This window comes from Sceloporus undulatus, chromosome 1 (genome assembly GCF_019175285.1).
Source record: "Sceloporus undulatus isolate JIND9_A2432 ecotype Alabama chromosome 1, SceUnd_v1.1, whole genome shotgun sequence".
Classification (NCBI taxonomy): Eukaryota; Metazoa; Chordata; class Lepidosauria; order Squamata; family Phrynosomatidae; genus Sceloporus; species Sceloporus undulatus.
The window spans coordinates 54,271,159-54,291,973 of record NC_056522.1 but is presented as its reverse complement, the minus strand read 5'-3'; the positions used below and the strand labels follow the sequence as shown (position 1 = coordinate 54,291,973).

At 45.3% G+C, this 20,815-nt stretch overlaps 1 protein-coding gene across 2 annotated transcripts in view; it reads right to left on the bottom strand.

The window, feature by feature from the left end:
* Positions 1-19,787, bottom strand: part of MDGA1 (MAM domain containing glycosylphosphatidylinositol anchor 1) — a 410,329-nt gene extending 390,542 nt beyond the window's left edge. For both annotated transcript variants that reach the window (XM_042445010.1, XM_042445011.1), the window contains exon 1: positions 19,241-19,787. In XM_042445010.1, coding sequence (XP_042300944.1) covers positions 19,241-19,307 — 67 coding nt within the window. In that variant the 5' untranslated portion in view covers positions 19,308-19,787. The remainder of the gene's footprint in view (positions 1-19,240) is intronic.
* Positions 19,788-20,815: the final 1,028 nt, after the last annotated feature.

Sequence of the window (20,815 nt, the reverse complement as noted above, 5' to 3'; positions counted from 1 at the left end):
TCTTGCAAATGCTATGCCTGCTTGGGAGTGGGAAATGTACTTGTAGAATTGGGGGGGGGGGTGCTGTTTGGCCAGAAAGAGAAGTACATTTCAGCCTTTTGTCTAGGAATAATGCCAAAATGTCCTCCATTTTGAGCATGCCTAAGAAACATGCATTTATATTAACATTTTAAAAAAAATTATCAATTTTTTTCATGTGTCTTCCATTTTTTTAAAAACGTGTCCTACATTTGAAAATGTGGCCCTACATTTGTCCCAGTTTGGAGGTCCTAACTTATGGCAACCCTAATCCCAGTCCATTTCTAAAAGCTGCACAACATAAGAATATCATAACTTGCTGGAGGAAGGAGAACAAGTGGAGAATCATCCTAACCTCCCTAGGAAGAGAGTACCAAAGTCTAGAAGCTGAGAAGGCCCCTTCCCTTGTTCCCACCAAATGAATCTGAGAAGGAGGTGGCACAGAGAGAAGGGCTCTCCTGAAGATCACAGACCTGCAATGATCTCATAAAGGAAGATACATTTCTTAAAATAGCCTGAACCTGAGCCAATAAGGCTTTATAGGTCGTAACTAGCACTTAGAATTGTGACTAGAGATGGAAAGTCAGCCAATGGAGTGGAGCAAACAGGGTGTTGTGTATTCCTTGTAGCCATCCCTAGTTAACAATCTAGTTGCAGCTCTTTGGACCAATTGAAGTCTCTAAACATTTTTCAAAGGCATCCTCACACACAATGCATTACTGTAAACCAAACACGATATAACCAATGCATGTGTTAATGTGCCCAATCTGACTTCTCAGGGAGGTCAGTTGGCACATTAGCTTCAACTGTGGAAATGCCTCCCCCCCAGTTACTACTGAAATCTGGACCTCCATGCTTTGGGCTTAAACCAGGAGTATCCCCCAACTGTAAGCCTATGTTTTCGAGGGGAGTGCAACCCCATCTATCATGAGCTGAACCCCTAGATCTTCCTTTCAATTGACTAGGAAGATCTTTGTGTTGTTTTGATTAAGCTTCAAATTATTCACACACATACACACAGGTTCCAGACAATGCTTTAGCATAGAAACAGCATCCTTGGAATTTAGTTGAAAGCCTCAGTGGTATCAGCGTACTGATAACACACATCAGCACACTGGTGACATCTAACCCCAACACTCTGAACAACCTCTTCCAGTGGCTTCATGTGTATGTTAAACCATATAGAGGATAAGACAGAACCCTAAGAAACTGCACAGGTCAACAGACCAGAAGTCAAACAGAAACTTTCCAGCACTACCCTCTCAGAGTATCCCTCCAGGGCAAATACAGCTACTGTAAAACAGTGCCTCTAAACCCCAACCTAGAAGGGCTGACCAGAAGAATACCATGATAGATGGTATTGAAAGCTGCCAAAAGTCCTGGCAGAACCAACAGAGATACACTCCCCCATTTAGTTCCAGGAAAAACTGTTGCCATCCCATAACTGAGCCTGAAGCATCAAATGACCATTCAGTATCCATATATATGTTGCATACAAGCAAAGAAGTTTTCCTACATGTATAATTTTCAACTAAGTTGAACACTTAAGCAAAACACATATAAAGCAATGTTCCAAACTGCCACAGGTTAGAATTCATAACATTCAGTCCATTAGTCATGATGTAAAAAGAAGCATTACAGCCATTTTGCATTAGACCAACAGTTCAGGTTCTTTCCTCTCACAAGCAATGGACAATTCCAAATACTTTCAATTGCCTTCACATTACAGGCTCCTAACAGACACAGGGTAGTGATACTAAGGAGAAAAGAGTCTAGGAACTAAGCATTGATGTCGATTTTGAGACATTTTTGAACTGGAATTTTTTTTGTTGAGGCAAAGTTCCAATTCCCTAAATAGAGCATGAGCTAATTTAGCATGTATCATTGACTTATATTTCTTAAGCAAAATTTTTTAATTCCCAACAGCCTATAAATATTTCAAAATATATATCTGATTGTCGCCAGGCCCCTGGCCACGCCAGCTGTTGAGGTAGGTAACTGAGGTTCCATAACAAAGAGACATAGACGCCGGCGTATGCTCTGTGCTCTTTAATGTAACTTTTCAACAAACCCACGTGATAACAGGAACTTAAACTGGTTACTTCACCATCCCAAGAACTAGCCGTCTGGCTCCACTTCCGGATGGGTGTCTTCTGCTTCAGGCCCCGCCGCTCTTCTCAACCTCCCCTTCGCCCCTCTCTCGGCGGGCCAACAACGGCCCCGTATATCCCACAGCAAACGGGGACCAGGGTTAATCACAGGCCTAGCCTGGTAGGGCTCGCTGGATTTGCCCAAGGACTGGGGGTGAACCCGAGAGGCAAAGAACCCCTCTGCTGGGTGCTCATGGTCACTTCCCCGACCACTCCCTTCTGTGCGCCCTCAGTAGGCAGTTGGCTTCTGCTGTCCAGGTGTCCCGGACCCGGGGCCACTATTTCCTCCTTGTATCCTGTGTCTCCCTCCACACTCGGTGCCCACTTCTGCTCCTCCTTCCTCCCCGGGTTCCCCTCCTCCGCCCCTTTTCTGCACTCCAGCAACCCTGCCTCCCCAGTCTCCGCCCTAGCTCCAGCTATTGCTCCTGGAGCCAACTCGGCCCCGTCTTCTTTGGCTTCACCAGGGTCCCCCAGCACGTCGTCTTCAAAGGCAGGACCCCAACCCAACTCCTCCCCTTTGTCCACCCTCTGACACTGATTTTAAAAATTCTCATTTTAAATATTATATGCAAACTAATTCACAGCTTTATGTTGAAACTATTTTTATCAGAATAGCAGTGTTTCCATCTACCAAAGACCCAAGATCCATTTCCTGGTCAGTCACTGTCAGCTTAGACCCATTATTTTATGTGAAGTTCAGATTTATGTATTTATTTATTGCCTCAATGGATTTATGTACTTTATTTATTTATTGCCTCAATGTACATCATTTTGAGAGCCAGTGTGGTGTAGTGGTTTGAGTGTTGGACTACAACTCTGGAGACCAGGGTTGAATTCTTTGCTCAGCCATGAAACCCACTACCTTGGGCAAGTCACATGCTGTCAGCCTCAGGAGAAGACCATGGCAAGCTGCTTCTGAACAACTCTTGCCAAGAAAACACCATGATAGCTCAGGGTCGCCATAAGTTGAAAATCACTTAAAGGCACACAACATTTCACATGTTGACTCTTATTTGGCATTTTAATACCCATTTCCCCAGTTGGTACAGACCCTTTTGGAGCTCTTCACAATCCAGTTTTTTTCTTACTGCCACCTAGGGTTGCAAGACTGAAAATTTTAACCAGTGCCACTTGTTATGCAACCCAGTAAGAAGCAACCCTTATAAATTCATCCTTCTGCACAATCATGAAAGGCACATGCACACTTTTCAGTTTTCACTCTGGTAACCCTAAATCATTCTATGTCACCAGTAAATATGGCCATTTCACTGCTCACTCCTAATTTCCAGGCATTTGTGAAGAAAGTAAAAAGCACAAGCCCCAATATAGAGATATTGCTCACGTTCTTTGCAAGAACCATTTATTTCTACCCCCCCCCCCACTTTCTGTTCTTTAAACAGTTCAATAGATAAGAGGACTTGTCCTCTTGTCCCATGACTGACAACTTTGCTTACAAGTTAGGATCTCTATCAGAAGACTTTTAGGCAGTTCAAGCAGTGTCAACAGGCAGCTCCCACGTCAGTGGGTGCAGTGAACCCATTTCAGATTTATGGCTGGGTTTAAGACTGCTACAAAACAGTGTCAAGAAAGCATAATACTAGCAGATATATTCAGAAGTCATGACAAGCTATAGGTTTACCATGGCAGATATAGGCCTTACATACCTCTTCTCTCTATTCCTTCTTTCTTCTTCTTGTATCATTGTGAGATGATTTGTAGGATTAGCCATTGTTTGGTATTATGTCTCTACCCTAAACTGTCATTAATCTGTATTATGACTTGTTTCTTAGTTTCATAGACCACAGTTTAAGATTAGCGACAATTTTGCCTGGTTTAATCAAAACCAGGAGCAAAAGCTTCTGAGCTCCTCCTTACAACTATGTAAGAGGAGGACAGACAAGGGGGGGGGGCAGAAGACTACACTAATTTCTGCCCAAATAAACCTTTGTTCATCCTGACATCCAAAACACCCATTCATTTTATCTGAAGGTGAAAAAATGGCCACTGAGAAAAACCAGCCTTGTTCACAGTAGTCTTCAGGGAATCAACCATTATTCATTACTTATTCTACCTGTTGCAGTGCTATGTAAGAAACCCTGGTAATACACTGTAATTGCTAGAATTAAGTTCAGAGGCACTTGTTTAAATGTGAGGAGGAGGAGGAGGAGGAGGAGGAAGAAGAAGAAGAATATGGCTGAGAAGAATCACGTAATTCTGAGAATAAAGGAGGCACAATCATTTCTTATAGATTTGTCATCAGGACCTGGGTGTGAATTGTAGTTTACAAGCCTGGGTCTGATGAAGAAAATGGGCGATTCTGGCACATTCTGTGGAAGCTGGTTGGGGATGATCAGAGCTGAAATTCATCATATTTGAAGAGTATTAGGATGGGGAAGGCTATTCTGCAAGGTTATAATTACTGACCTATCAAACTTCTGTTCTCATCTGCTATACAACAAACTGCTTCTTAGGGGCCCCTTTGAAGAAATGGATATTTTTGGGGGAAAAAAATCTCCTGAACAGACCTCAGTCTCCTATTTGTTTATACAGCCAACCAATGCATTAAAGGCTAAAAAGAGAGATCAACAGCCTCTGAATAATTATGTGCTCTTGTCTTTGCATTTATCTCAGGATAAACAATCATGTAAACACTAGCATGAACATTAATATTAGGCACACAAGTAGAGCAGACAACTACTCAGTGAATGCACACAGTGATCGGAGAGACAATTGAAACTATGCAGGAGGTCATCGGTGAGACGCTGAGGGGCATCCTACAGTGCCAGCTAGATTTGTTGGGTCAAGATAACAATCCTGAAGCAACCATGGCAATGCTTCAGCAATCTCCTATTGTCTAAGCAAACTTAATTCCATATTGAGAAGTTATGTATAAGATTAGTTTGGGGGTGGGGTTGAGTTGCATTATGAATTGTTCAAACTACGTAAATCCAAATGCCAGTACTTTGGTAGCCTTTCCCCCAGCTCCTACTTTTTCTTTCAATCCCTCACACACACACATAGTCAACACACCCTCACTCACTGTCTTTTCAAGTTGTCTGAAATATGCATTTTCTCAAAAATCTGACAAAAACCCTGACATGGTGATAATTGTCTAAGCTACATTTCTCATGTCAAATTATTCAACATCTGTCTTCATGTTCCCACAGAAATTAGCATAAGATAGTGGTTTCTGATGACACCTCTAGTGAAATATTTTGACTTCTACCAGTAAGTTGCAAACAACCTGTCAGGTGGATAATGTCAGTTTTTAGGGTGTGCATATTAAGATGGCTCTGTGGGGTGTTTCAGGGTTGTTTGGAGTGAATTTCTACTATCGTAATGCTGGGTTCAGGCTGTGCAAAGGTCAGGGACTGTTTGGCTGTACAAAAACAAACAGGTAGCACAAGTAATTCACAGGAATACTACAAAAGCTAAATCCATGTTTTGATGCTAGGCATGTTTGGTTCGCAGAAAATGAAAATCTGATAAAAAGAGTAGAAAAGATCTTGGGGAAAATTATACATTTATGCAGTGCTGAAGCTCACATAGAGCTTTTCCTGCTGTACGATAAGGATGGCATCCAGAGAAGATGCATAGGCAATATCAAACAGACAAGGAAGGCTGACTGAGCACAGGAAAATAAAAGTTATCTATTACCACAAGGAATATTCTATTTATTTGACTACTGACTAGATTCCAAAACCTAGCCATGAAGTTTCTCAGAGTTAATTTTTTTTAAAGTATATTTCAATTAAAATCAATGTGGAGGCAATTTAAAAGAAAGGCATGTCAGTCAGAGATACAGACTAAACCACAAATGGGAAATGTGCAACCTTCCAGATGTTGTCAAATTTCAACTCCCATCAGTACTAGCATGCTAAGATAATGGTAAGGGATCTTGTGGACTAAAGTGCAATAACAACAAAAAGGCCACACATTCTCCATCCTTGAACAAAATGGTAAGCAATGTACAGAACACGGATTTTAAATCTGCTCTATAACTGGTAGTTCATATATTTGACAGTGCGTATGGATGAGGAACAGCCCTGGCAACCCACTGGGTGACCTTAGGTAAATCATACTCTCTCAGCTTCAGAGGAAGGCAAAAGCAAACCCTTTCTGTACAAACCTTGCCAAGAAAACTCATTATAGGGTCACTACAGGTTTGTCATAAGTTGGAAATAACTTTAAGGCACACAACAACATATTGATGATGGGAAAAGAGTCGGATGTGCTGCTAGGTCAGTTTACCAGATGTTCACAGATGTAGGAACAGCATGCACTTTCTGTTCTTTTTCATAGTTTAATAAACTATACAGTACTGTGCTTTTAAGCTACAAGAGTTCTCTCCAGTTAGAATAGGGCTGTCAACTTTCATGGGGGGGGGGGGGGATTGCCTGCTCTGCTCTTTTTTCCTTTATTATCAGCTTGTTACATGGAATCAGGAGAGGCTTTCACAGCATGCAGTTATGTGTTTACACACCTACTAATGTCTGCAAATATAAGCTGTACTCAGGTATTCTCCTTGCATATTAGCTCTGCATGTGAGGACAGGATTGGAGAGGGGTATGCTAGATCTCTCTCCTCCTTCACCCCTGACAATCAAACTCTCCATTCGGAGGGTCACTGTCTTAAGACAAGACAGTGCTTCCCCAAATATTTTAACATCCTTATTTGTCTGTCACACAACACCGGGAACTGTCTCCACATGTAGGAAGTGACAAGAAAGCTTATAAGGAGGAACAGACTTAACATGTCGATCCCCATTACCCTCCTTGCATATGAGGAGATGAGCTGGACAGGGTATGAGTTGCTATTAAAAGGACAAGAGAGAAGCTAGTAAAAAAAACTTTTACAAAACAAATCCTCTGAGCTGCTACCACACTTAGTTAAAGCAGTTTGATATTTCTTTACATGTCATGGCAGCATCCTATGGAGTCCTGGGATTTGTAATTTGTTGTGGCACCAGAGGTCTCTGTGAGAGAAGGCTAAATATCTCACAAAACTACAGATCCCAGAATTCTATAGCACTGAGCCATGTCAGTTAAAACAGTAACAAACTGCATTAATTCTGCAGTGTAGATGCAGCCTAGCAGTGAAGTTCCTTTTTACAAAGTCTTTTGACAGCAAAACAGCTTCCTCTTTTCCTCCTCATATTCTTTCTAGTTGGAAGTTTCCTAGCAATATCAGAATTGGGAGCATGGTAAATGGAAATGGAGAAATACAGATTTGTGGCATCAGGCTGCAGCAGCCTGTCTGAAGTAAACAATACTGGGAAAGGTGTACCCTTGCCAGTCTTACTGTAGCAATGTAAAACAGAGATAAAAAGGAAGCCACACTACTAGGGTTGTCATAACCCGCCGGCAGGTGGGACTGTCCCGGTTTTGGCGGAACCGGCCCAGTCCCGGTCCAGTTCTGCCAATTCACGGGTTGGGGCCCGGATTTTGTCTTCACTGCAGGCCAGGCAGCGCTCCTCCTCCTCCACCTCCACACGCTCCCACAGCGGCCACCCACCTCCTCCACCTTTTTTGTGCAGCCACGCGGCTGCACAGCCTGCCCTCTTCCTCCTCCTCTTTTGTTGGCACGTGCGCGTGGCACACGACCCACCTACCTCCTTCTCCTCCTTTGCGCGGCTGCGCCACCTGCAGCACTTCCACGAGGCTGTGGCTGGCGCCAGCTCGCGCTCGTTCTGTTTGCATGCGCGCGGGGCCATATAGGGAACGCTTGTTCCCCTCAAGCTGGCTGGCCAATGGCAGAAGGGCGGCAGCGGGGCTGTTTCCAGCCCCAGCCTGCCATTGGCCAGCCTCAAGAGGGAGGTGGAGGAGTGAGACTCTGGGCCAGCCAGGGGGAGGGAAAAGCGCCATTTCTTGGCGCATGGTGAGGAGAAGGAGGAGGAGGAGGAAGAGGAGGAAGAAGAGGAGGAGGAAGAGGAGGAGGAGGAGGAGGCCCATTTTCAAAGATTTTTTTCACGTGTCCTCCCTTTTAAAAAAAAGGGTCCTACATTTGAAAATGTTGTCCTACATTTGTCCCAGTTTGGAGGTCCTGACTTATGGCAACCCTACCCACTACCCCCAGCATGTTTAAAAAGAAGTATAGATCTATATGTTTGGCCATCAAAAAACAAACCATAAGAACAGTGGAGGCTGATGAAAGAATATTCATCTTTGGATGTTTTTTGAATGTACTGTAGCCCACAAATAATCTCCAGAAGGTTGAAAAAGTAGAAAATCTGCTTAGCTGATCTTGTTATATCATTTCATATATGCATATTGTTAGTTTTGAAAAAAGAAGGTTTACTGAAGTATATTGAAGTTCTCTTCTTTTTTGCGGTGTAGGAACCTATCCCTACCTATAAAGCCCTAAATGGCTTGGGCCCAGGGTACTTGGAGGACCGCCTCTCCCCATATAATCCGCCTCGCACACTCAGAACTTCCGGGACTAAATTGTTGGAGGTCCCTAGGTCCAATCATATACGGACCTCACAGAGGGCTTTTACTACTGCTGCCCCTTCCCTTTGGAATAAGCTCCCTGCAGAGGTTCGCTCCGCCGTCTCATTAGCTGTTTTTAAAAAACAGTTGAAAACATATCTATTCCGGCTGGCCTTCCCACCTTAATTTGTCTATTTATTTTCCTGCCCCCTTTCTCCCTTTTCCCTTTTGACCCTGGATCGATGTTTCATTTTCATTTTTTTCTGCCCCTGACATGTGTATTTTCCTATTTTACTGTTTTCCTGTTCCTGTTTTTTGTACTAATGTTTTTAACTGTTATATTGGATTTTAACCTAGGAACATACCTCCACTGTTAACTGAGATAAACCTGTATAACACAAGGATACAATTTTAACTGGCATGGCAACATCCTATGGAATCCTAGGGTTGGTCGTTTGGTGAGGCACTAGAGCTCCCTAAGCAGTCTCAAAACAAAAACAAACCCTTACTAAACTGCAAATCTGAAGTGTGGTTTGCACAGGTCAAGATACTCCGGGAGCAGTCCAGAGTATCCTGGCCCCAGAGCTGCCTCAAACTCGCCCTGTTACTTGGGGCCCTCTTGGGCAGTTGTTTGCACATGTGTTTGTATGTCTGTCCTGTGCTGCCTGGCACATGAGCAGCCATGGCAAGTCACTCGCTCTGAGGTTAGAGTAAGGCCTCATTACATGTCTGTGCCCCTCATTCTGATCTCAGAGTGGCCCATGCAGACAGGACCTCAGATGGAACCATGGCAGCTAAAGTGAAATTGTAGCACTATAACTACATAGCAAGAAACAGACCTAAGATACCGTCAGCTCATTCCACAATTGTCGGCTACAGAAATATGAGTTGCCCCCCATACTTTTAGAAACTTGGAAATCATTCAGTCAGCCTGATAACATTTTTTTAAAAAATTTTTTTTACTTCTCTTGTTTGGTAGTAGGAGAATAATTGCTCCTTTCACTGTCTATTTTTCCTATGCCTCCAATGATGGAGATATCCCCAGTAAGATTTCTATCTGACTGAACAGGATAGATATTTTCCCAGCCTATGAGCTTTTCTGAAGCTCTTCACTTCACCTTCCATCTTCCACAATGGAATGTTCCTTGAAGGTGTTGATTTGTTTTCGGCAAGCAGCAGACAATGATGGGGTGGAGGCAGGAGGGAAGGCTGCCAGCTCACAGCCTTTTCCCCAGCGTGAGTGGAGAAAGTTGGGCTGTCAGGTGCTCCATGTTAGCAATAAAACACTCCTATCAAGGCTTGTTAAATCCTGTTTCTCGAGTAAACAAAGCAGCAGCCCAGAATACACAGCTCAAGACAAAGCTTCAAAAAGCCTGCTCTCAAAAGATTTAGGACTCCATAAGGTGGGCTTTAAAATCAGTAATAGGAAAGAAAAGAAAATCCCTGCTTCTTTCTCCATGCACATAAATACTTTGAAATAATTGAGAGAGAGAAATATGGCTGCGGACAACGATTCCAGCAAGAAAAGACAATGATTCCCTTCTCCCAGTATCTCCATCACCTTTCCATCCACCTTCAATTCATTTTTCATTCACAGCTGTGACAGTTTGTACTAAATGCTTTCTTTAAAACAATATGTACCTTAGCTGATATCTACGAGTCTTTTATATAAACATATTCTTGGAATCACAAACTTCAGTTGCATTCACATGGGAAAAAAAAAGCTTACAGCAAGGGAACAATAAACACCCCTCATAAGAGTACCAACACTACAAGGAGAAATTCAGGTTGGCAACCATCTGTTCTTTCATCTGTTCCCAAAGCACTACCATATTTTGGAATTATCAGGCTATAAAAATCTAATAAATGTCTAAGGATGCATCCACACTGCAAAATTAATCCAGTTTGACACCACTTTAACTGCCATGCTTCAATGCTATGGAATGCTAGGAATTGCAAATTGTTGTGGCAACAAAGCTCTCTGACAGAGAAGGCTAAATATCTCACAAAACTAAAAATCCACATATTCTTCAGCATTGAGCCATAGCAGTTAAAGTGGTATCAACCTGGATTAATTCTGCAGTACAGGTACAACCTGAAGCAGCATATACAAGGCCTTCCCCCATGATCTTTCACTCCAAAGTGCCTCACCAAGTTCTGTTTCTAAGCTGCCACTACTTCCTTGGGAAGAGACAGGAAGAACACAAGGAGTTGCCTTATACAGTCAGATCACCGGTCAATCTAGCCCAGTATTGTTGACACAGATGAGTAGTGGCTCTCCAGGGTTCCAGACACAAGGCTTTCTAAGCCCTACCTGAAGTTAACAGGGATTGAAAGTGAGATGTTCTACATGCAAAGCATGTGCTCAACCTCTGAGCTGTAGAACTACCAGCACTAGCAAATCCCATTCATTGAAGACATTCCTGAATTCTCATCCATCCTGATTTCTTAACAGAAGTTGTGGTAGAAAAATAAGGGCATTTTCTACCTGGTTTGCAAACAAGGAAGGCCACAATTTACTAATTTTCCTCTTTTCTCCAGGTTCTCTATCTAGATCAATGTATTTGTTGGAGCCACCACCAGGACCAGCCCAAGTGATATGGTTTCCTGGGTGGCAATTTTGCAATGGCACAATATAAACTGGCTGCTAGTTTGTTTCCCAGGCACAATTTCAGCACTGGCCATGACCCATAAAGCCCAATCTGGCTTAGTTCTAGGTTATCATATCACCACATATGAGCCTGTCTGGAACCTGAGATCTTCCAGAGAGGCCTTAATGTCAGCCTCACCACCTTCACAGGTTTGGTTGGTGGGTAAGCAAGATTGGACCTAAGCCCAGGAACTCCTTCCCTAAGGAGGCTAGAGTGGCCCCCTCCTTGCTGACCTTCCATCACTGGCAGTCAGTTACTGTTTAGTCTCACAGTTTCTAGAACTGAAGCTTTTTGATGAAAGGGCTTTTAAAAGGGTGTTACATTGTTTTAAATTGTACTGTTTAAACTGTTTAGTAACATTTTTATATGAATGTTTTGAAATTCTTTTACTGCTGTTAATTGTTGCATTCTGCTTTAATGTTTACTTAATGTATGTTTTTAACTATATAGTTGTTTTAATTTGTAAGTTGCCTTGAAGCTCCATCTGGGAGAAGGGCGAGATACAAATAAAGGTGAAGATGGTGATGAGATGATGCCGCTGGTTATTGGCACCCAAAATCAGCCACCTAATATTGTTGTTCCAAAATCAATGATCTAAAGGGCTGTGCAGACAGCCCTGAAGAGGCAGCCTCCAGCTGCCCCTTTTACAGCCAGATCTGGGCCACAGCAACTTCACCCATGGCCTCGATTTGGCCTTTCCAGGGCACACAAAGAGGAGCTGTAAGAAGTGGCTCCTTTTTGGGCCCTGGAAAGGGCATGATAGCTGCAGTGCCATGGCTTTACAGAACTTCTTTGGTACTGCATCATGCAGAGTAGTGCTGTGATACTGTGCATCGTGCAGGGCGTCACACTGCCCTGGGGGGCAGAGCCGGGGCATGCGTCATGTAGACTCTATACCCCCAAGCCAGCTTTTAAGGCCCTTCTGCACAGGGCCTCAGTCTCCCTAACAGTGTGTGTGTATGTGTGTATGTGTGTGTGTGTGTGTGCCTTATGGTGACTCCATGAATTTCATAGGGCTTTCTTAGGCAAGCAAAACTCAGAGGTCATTTTGCCAGCTCCTTCCTCCAAAATATAGGCTACAGCAGTTGGTATTCATTGGTGGTCTCCTGTCCAAGTACTAATCAGGGCCAATTCTGTGTTGCTTCCAAGATTAGACAGGATCTGGTGCCTTCAGAGTACTTAGGACCCTCCCTAATGACATGAAAGTACAAGTCATTCATGCAGAGCAGTCTGCTCTGTGCTTGGTAGCACTTTTTTTCTATTCCAGCATGATTTTTTTCTTGTGGCAAATAGCCATGTCTAAAATGGTCACATCTACTACTTCTCATGGAACAATATTAATTGGCTTCCGCAAAGTGTAAACCAGCCTACGGTGATGAAAAAGTAGGAGTTTTGTTAAAGCTTGGGAGGTTTGTTAAGGCAAAATGTGACCCACTTTATATGTACCATGTGAACATGAGCAGAGAAGGCAAGGGGATCACCAGGAGTCCAGTAAGACTTCACTTTTTAATGCTACACAGCTTCTTTTGACAGCTGGGTGTGTGCAGGGAGGACAGGATTTACTGCGGCCAGTATAAGCATGGCTTTCAGTAAACAGGGCAGAATAGATGGAATCAGATAATGCAGGAAGGGAAGATTATTGGGACTCAGACACTGCTCAGTCATCATATAAAACACCAATTTGTGTAACAAGCCTTTTCAAGTAGCAGGCAAGATAGAAGCACATTGACTCCCAATTAATATGAGTCTAGTCCAAGTGTTTCCTTTTAACACATGTTTTATTTATTTCATCCATCTCCATAAACCAAAGCAGAGGCCTTTTATGAATGTCCATGAGTTATTATTTAAAAGGGCATGTCATCTAGTTTAATCTGATTTAATCTCACTAGATTTAGACTGGTAAAATGTATTTATAACCCCGATACCAGTGTGTGTGTGTGCGCGCGCGCGCGCGCGTGTGCGATTTCCTCCCTCCTGCTGCCTCCCTTCCTTGCTACTCTAATATTCAAAAGAAAAAAAAAGGGGGGGGGAGTGGGCCGAGATGCAACATTTGAATTCCCAACATTTCCACATTAAGCACAGCAAGAGACAAAGATTCAGAACATGAAATACTCCTACTATATATAGCTTGGGGCTACATTTGGGGTAAAAGAAAAGAAGGAATCAGGGCTGGAGGGAAATCTCTAACCTGGATTTAAATTGCCTTGCAACTGTAAATGCTTTGGTAAGCATGGCAAAAGCCATTAATAACTCCTGTTCCACCATTTTAAACAAACAGCTCTGACTGGTGCTTGCTTTGGGAATGGAAAGGACTGACAAATGCAGCACTTAGGAAGTTTGCAGTGTGCCCATATCTGAACCAGACACAGAAAAGCAATTCTGTATTCTCTGTTATTACCTGTTATTCTCTCAGTAGATGGTTGACAGAGAGAGAGAGAGAGAGACAGAGAGGGAAAGACAGATATATTTTGTTTGTACAACTGCAGAAACAAACAAAAAACCCTCCAGATTAAATAGGGAATTGCATACTGCGCGCACTTTAAAGAGTGCCTTGTTTTCTATTTATTGTTTTTCTACACTGCCCTTTTCTATCTTTCCCTCTGAAAACCATCAGGATGTTAGTCTAAACATCTAGAGTTTAGAAAGAAAGAAAGAATCAATGAACAGGAAAAAAGGGGAAGAAAGAAGTAAGCACCAGAGTCTAAGGATTAAAAGGAGCCAGGGGGTTAAGAAGATTGACAATCTTACAAGGGTCTGAAGATGCCTTTGAAAACAAACTCTCCACTAGTTCTGCTTGGACTGCAGCAGGCAGGCTAATTAAAAGTAAAAAAGTTTGCCTGGGAGCATATAAAATACCCATGGGGATGGAAAAACCTGCACACACATTGTTTCTCATGCCACAAAGACATTATGCATCCCATCTCACTGCTCTTGGGTGCTTCTTCTAATTTCCCTCCAGACTTTAAATCCCTCACACTTTCTCCCACTTTCTTGACAGACAAATAAAAGAAAGTGTGTGCGTGGAGGGTGGGGGGGGAGTAAAAACAAAAGGGCATCCATTAAAAGATGGTTTTCATAAAATGAAACAGAAAATGAACTCAGCTTTAAAAATTCCAGCCCAAACAGAGGAGAATCAATTCCCTTTTTTAAAAAAATGTATTCTGAAGTGACCCACAAAGGCTTCAGCTTTAAGGAAAACAAAAGTGAACTAAACTGAGCACTGGTGAAATTTACATGGATCTTTAAAAGAAAAAGAAAAAAGTAAAATGCTGCCTTGTTTGTAGCTCTTGTTTAACTCACTAGAAATCTGTTGCCCCAACTTCTCTATTTGTAAGGCAGTACAGGGTTGTCAAGATGAAAGCAGCATCAAAACTGGTGGCTCCGTATTTATTGCTTCTGCAGTGAGGTAGAACAAAAAAAACCTAAAGACACCAGATCCTATCTGATCTTGAAAGCTAAGCAGGATCAGCCCTGGTTAGTCCTTGGATGGGAGATCACCTATGAATACCAGGTGCTGTAGGCTATTTTGAGAGGAAGGAACTGACAAAATGACTTCAGAATTTTCCTTGCCTAAGAAAACACCATGGTTTTTGCCAGGCAACTTGAAGGCATGTACACACACACACACACAGAGAGAGAGAGAGAGAAATAGTCAACATCTTTCATTCCCCCTTAAAAAGTTTTACCTACAAACTGTTTGAATAGAATCATAGAATCACAGAGTTGGAAGAGACCTCTAGGAAGAAACCCCAAGGAAAAGACCTCAAGCCCAACCCCTTGCCATGCAAGAACTCACAATCAAAGCAACCTGACAGATGGCCATCTAGCCTCTGTTTAAAGACCTCCAAGGAAGGAGATGCCACTGTCAAACAGCTCCGACTATCAGAGGACATTATCAGACAAGGGAAACTGGAAGTATGATCCAATGGCAATCTGAACGCAATCATGGGGTTTCACGTTATTGTGTGATAGAATACCACACACAATTTCGGACAATGGGAAGTCAGTCCGCACGCAATCATGGGGTTTCACGTTATTGCATGAGAGGTGATCACATGCAATTTCGGGCAATGGCAAGCTATTTTTGGACAATGGGAAGTCAGTTTGAACGCAATTTGAATTCACATAAATTCGCTGAACTAGTGAATTCACATGAATGTGTTCTGGCCCCACTTTCTTTTCGTTCGAAATTAAGAGAAATTCCTCCCGTGTGATAAACTCCAGAAAGTCCCTCTTAATGTTGAGGTGGAATCCATTGTTCTGGGTCCTATTCTCTGGATCACCAGAAAACAAGCTTGCTCCATCCTCAATGGAACACCCCTTCAAACACTTAAACAGGGCAATCATATCACTCCTTAACCTTCTCTTCTCCAGACTAAACATACCCGGGTCCTGAAGTTGCTCCTCACAGGGCATGGTTTCCCTAAAGATGAACCTCTAGCAGAAAATGATTTCTACCTACTAGTTTTATTATTTTTCTGTTTCCAGCTTTGATGGCAGTTGTAATCTAGGTAAAGAGCTGAACAGGGCTTTCTTTTGAGGCACAATCACTAACCACCAGAAGCACTACAGATACTATAAACCACGCAGGCACCTGCAAAACTGGTGTCTGTGTTTGTGTGTTAAAAGTGTTTCTTGCCCAAAGCACTATTTATCATGGGTGGGGGAGCCATGTTTGGACAACTGACTGAAGAGCAATGCACAAAAAACGGTATGCAGGCCAGTGTGGTGTAGTGGTTTGAGCATTGGGCTATGAGTCTGAAGAGCAAGGGTCAAATCCTCACCCAGCCATGGAAAACTCACTGGGTGATCTTGGGCAAGTCACACTTTGGCTTCATCCACACTAGAGAATTAACCTGGTTTGGCACCGCTTTAACTTGTCTGGCTCAAGGCTATGGAATTCTGGGAGTTGGAGAATTCCATAGCCTTGAGCCAGACAAGTTAAAGCGGTGCCAAACCAGGTTAATTCTCTACTGTGGATCCAGCCTAACTCACCCTCAAAGGATGGAAATGGCAAATAGCCTCTGAAGAAACGTGCCAAGAAACCCCCATGATAGATTTGTCTTAGGGTCATTACTTCTATAAGTGTAAAGGACTTGGAGGCACACCACACACACACACACACACACACACACACACACACAGAGAGAGAGAGAGAGAGAGAGAGAGAGAGAGAGAGAACACATCAAGCCCAGGAAAACTTTGATTTCTTAAATACTGTTTTTTTAAAAAATATCTAAAAATGGTTTTAAAACACTAGTTTCTATCCTAGGAGGGGATGGGGAGCATTTGCACAGGCGCCTGCTTCATGCTCTCTAGTGGGTAAACCCTCTTCCATGACTTCTTTGGGTTTTCCCAAAGGTTACCCAAGATATGCATATTTGTGTTGTTTCTTTCCCATTGTGAGCCCCAGTTTCCAAAGCATCCCTCAGTTTTCCAGGCTCTGGAGACAGACCTCTCTCACAACAGCCTCCCACCAAACGGGGCCCCAAGACACTCCCTCATCCCCTTGTTGCAGCTGCTGTGTGCCTTCATGTCAGTCCTGGCTTTTCTTGCTGTTGTGTGCCCCCAAATCCTTTCCGATTTATGGCCCCTGGCATGGCTTTCTCGGCAAGTATCTTTAGAGGGGAGTAGCCACGGCCATCCTCTTGAGGCTGAGAGAGTATAATAGAATCACAGAGTTGGAAGAGACCGCAAGGGCCATCCAGTCCAACCCCATTCTGCCCTGCAGGAACTCTCAATCAAAGCATCCCCGACAGATGGCCATCCAGCCTCTGCTTAAAGACCTCCAAGGAGGGGTACTCCACCACTCTCCATTCAGGGACTGTGTTCCTCTCAATGTTGAGGTGGAATCTCTTTTCCTTCAGCTTGCATCCATTGTTCCGGGTCCTGTTCTCTGAAGCAGCAGAAAACAAGCTTGCTCTCTCCTCAATATGACTTCCTTTCAAATGTTGAAACAGGGCTATCATACTACCTCTTAACCTTCTTTTCTCCAGGCTAAACATCCCCAGCTCCCTAAGGCGCTCCTCATGATAGGGCTTTGTGGTTTCTAGACCCTGGGAGAGAGCGAGAGCCAGAGCGATGCTCCCAATGGCAACGGCGGAGCCATGCGCGGCGCCACTTTTGGCAGCGCTTCCTCCACTCCCGCTTCATTTTAAAATCTCAGGAGCCGGAGGATGGCTGGGCCAGGGCTGGGGAAGCATCTGGCGTGTGGGTTGTGTGCCTTCCAGTCGTTCCCGACTTAGGGAGACCCTGTCCCAGGTGCCGCCTCGCTTGGAGGAGTCCTTGTTCCACTCACGGTTGCTGGCCTCTCAGCCTCAGGGGGAAGGCGATGGCAAACCTCCTCCGAAGCAGTCTTGCCAAGAAAACCCCGGGAGAGGCTCGCCATGAGTCGGAAAGGACTTGGAGGCACACAACACACAACACACACACAAGAGGATGCCTGAGCACCAAGATGAAGGCAGCACCAAAAGGATGCGGGCTCAGCGTCTGTTGCCTGAATTGTCTGTCCTGAGGTGAAACAAACGTACCCTGGTTGTTGTTGTTGTTATGTTTATTTATACGCCGCCTCAGGGACTCAAGGCGGCTTGTGGTTGCTGCTGAGTGCCGCCAAGTGGCTTCTGACTTAAGGCGACCCTATTCCTGAGCTTTTCTTGGCAAGTTCCTTGGGGGGGGGGGGCGTTTGCCCTGAGGCTGAGAGAGTGTGACTCGCCCAAGGTCGTCCAGTGGGTTTGCATGGCGAGCCGGGACTCGAACCCTGGTCTCCAGAGTCCTACTTCAAGACTCAAACCACTATGCCACTCTCTCTCTCTCTCTCTCTCGCCTAGTCTGCCTGCCAAAAGTGTGGGACAGGAGAAAGGGAGCCGAAAAGGGGACGTTCAGACATGTCAGGCTCAACCATTTGGGGGGGGGGGGGGGTTGTTTTTATTTTTAATGTCGGACCCGGTTGTAGTTGTGTGCCTCCAATTCCTTACCACTTATGGCCACCCTACTTCCCTGAGTCTGTGGTTCTACTTAAGCCGAACCTATCATGGGGTTTTCTATCTTGGCAAGCTTCTTCAGAGTGGGTTTTGTTGTTGTTGTTTTTGGCCATGATCATTCTCTGAGGCTGAGAGAGCGTGGCTTTGCCCACCCATGGCTGAGTGGAGGATTCGAACCCAGGTCTCAACCCTCAAACCACAATACCACTGAGAAAAAGAGAGGGGAAAAACAGCACGATTTCTTCCAAGGCGATGAGGACCAACAAGTCCACCTCATTCCCAGTAAAAGAAGGGGCGGGAAGGGGCCAAAAGCAACGCCAGAAACTGAGGAGGGTTTGAGGGAAAGAGGAGGAAGAGGCAGAAGAACTGAGGGGCGGAAAGCCTCTCAGAAATGGCAAACATCTCTCCCCTTTCCCCAGAAATTGACATTCCTAAGTCCAGAAGGGATCTTGGTGGAGCATCTTGGAGTCCCACTGAGAGGAAAGCCCCCCATTCTCCTTCCTTAATAGGAACACACACACGACCGGAGCAACAAATAAACAACAACCGGATCTGCTTCCCCACCGAGAAAAGTCGGTTTGGGGGGGTGTTACAGAGTGTTTTGTACAACCGACAAGCAATGCATGAAAAGAAGAGGTCGGAGGGGCGGTTGTAGGCTTCCATTTGCTTTTCAAGGCTGCGTCCGCACTTTGGAAGTAACCCGTTTTGAGACCGCTTTAACTGCCCTGCCTCTGGTGCCACAACAAACGACAACCCACAGAATGCCCTCTCCTGGAGCCAGGGCAGTTAAAGCGGTCTCAAAACGAGCTACCTCCAAAGTACGGATGCCCCCAGCATCCCCGACTTTCTCCCGCCGCAAGGGCTTTTTTTTTCCCCTTTTAAAAAATAAATTAGAAACTTTGATCCGACTGTGGCTTTAAAACCCCACTATTTTGTAGCTCAGGGGGAAAACCCCACCCAGCGCCCCTGACAAAGGGGTCTTCTTCCCGCCCCCAAGGGCCTGCTGCTCTTACCATAGACGCCTTGTCCCCTGGCGCCCGCCGGGACCAAAGAGAGGAAGAGCACCCAGAGAGCCTCCATCTTCAAGGCCAGACCTTCATCGCCGCCCGAGGCGGAGCACAGAGAGACAGACAGACACAGAGAGAGGAGCCAAATCCAGCAGAAAAGGGGAAGGAGTCCAGGAAGCCTCAGCAGGCGGCGGCGGCGGCGGCGGCCGGGTGGCGGATCCGAGGCAGAAGAAGCTGAATCCCAAACGGTCCCCCGGCCAAGGAGCAGATCCAGAGGATGGACCGATGGATGGAGAGTTTGGTGCCTTTCAACCCGAGTTAGTCCAGTCTGGCCCGGGTCTGCCCTCGGGAGCTTGGATTCACACACACAGCGCGCCGCGTCCAAAACACGGAGGATGAGAGAAAAGCGGGGGGGAAACAGCCTCCCTCCCCAAATGGGGAGCAGCGATGGCAGGCGAGGAAGGATGGGGAGGAGGGAAAGCAAGGGGAAGGTGGAGGAGAGAAGGGGGTCTGCAGGCTCCTTTCCCTCCCTTCCCCCTCCTCCTTCTTCCCTTTCTTCCTTCTTTCCCCCTTCCTTCCTTCCTTCCTTCCTTCCTTCTCTCCTCCTCCTTCCTTCTTTCCCTCCCCCTTCTTCCCTTCTTTCCTTCCTTCTCTCCTCCTTCTTCCCTTCCTTCTTTCTTTCTTTCCTTCCTTCTTCCCTTCCTTCCTTCCTTCCTTCCTTCCTTTCTCCTCCTTTCCTTCCTTCCTTCCTTCCTTCTCTTCTCCTTCACCCCCTCCTTCTTTCCCAGGCTCCTTCTTTCTCCCTCTCCCTCCGAGAAGAAAACAAACAAGCGGAGCCTCACATACGGAGAAAAAAGAAAGAAGAGAAGAGAAAAAAGATCCGGAGCCCCCAAATCGGAAAGCCGAGGAGGAGGAGGAGGAGGGGGGGGGGGGGGGGAGAAGCAGCGATCCAGCGGCGAAGGCAATCCCGGGCAAAGTTCCTGCGCTTCCCTCTTGCTCCTGTCGCTGCTTTCCAGGGAAGGGAATCGCCTTGGCTCCGAAAGGGGCCTCCAGGGGTTTCTTTTCCCTTCTTCCTCGATCAAAAGTCTCCGGCTTCCTCAACTGAGCGCCAACTTGAGAAGGAAAGAAAACGCCACGGAAAAGAAGAAGAAGAGCGAGGGACTGGAGGGAGCCAGGAGCCGCTTTGCTCCCCTTCCTTTCTGCTCCTGAGCCTCTGGCTGCAACCCCGGGAGCCAAGGAGGGAAGCCGGGAGGAGGGGTTGCGTATGTGGGGTGTGTGTGTGAGAGAGAGAGAGAGTAAAGGGGAAGAGGAGGAGGAGGAGGAAAGGCTGCCGGCGGCGGGAAAGTAATCCTCGCCTGCAGCTCTCTTTCCTGAAGGGAGCAGTTGTGATATCGCAAAGGAAAAATGGAAATGACTTGTTTGTTTGTGGTTTCGGAGAGGGATCGCTTTGGCTCTCCTCGGAGGCTGAGAGAGTGTGACTGGACACAAGAAATCCCACTTCTGGAATTCTGGACAGAAGTCCCGACCTAGAGAGTCCTCCCCCCTTGCTTTGGGGTTGAAAGGGGGCCAAAAAAAGGGGGG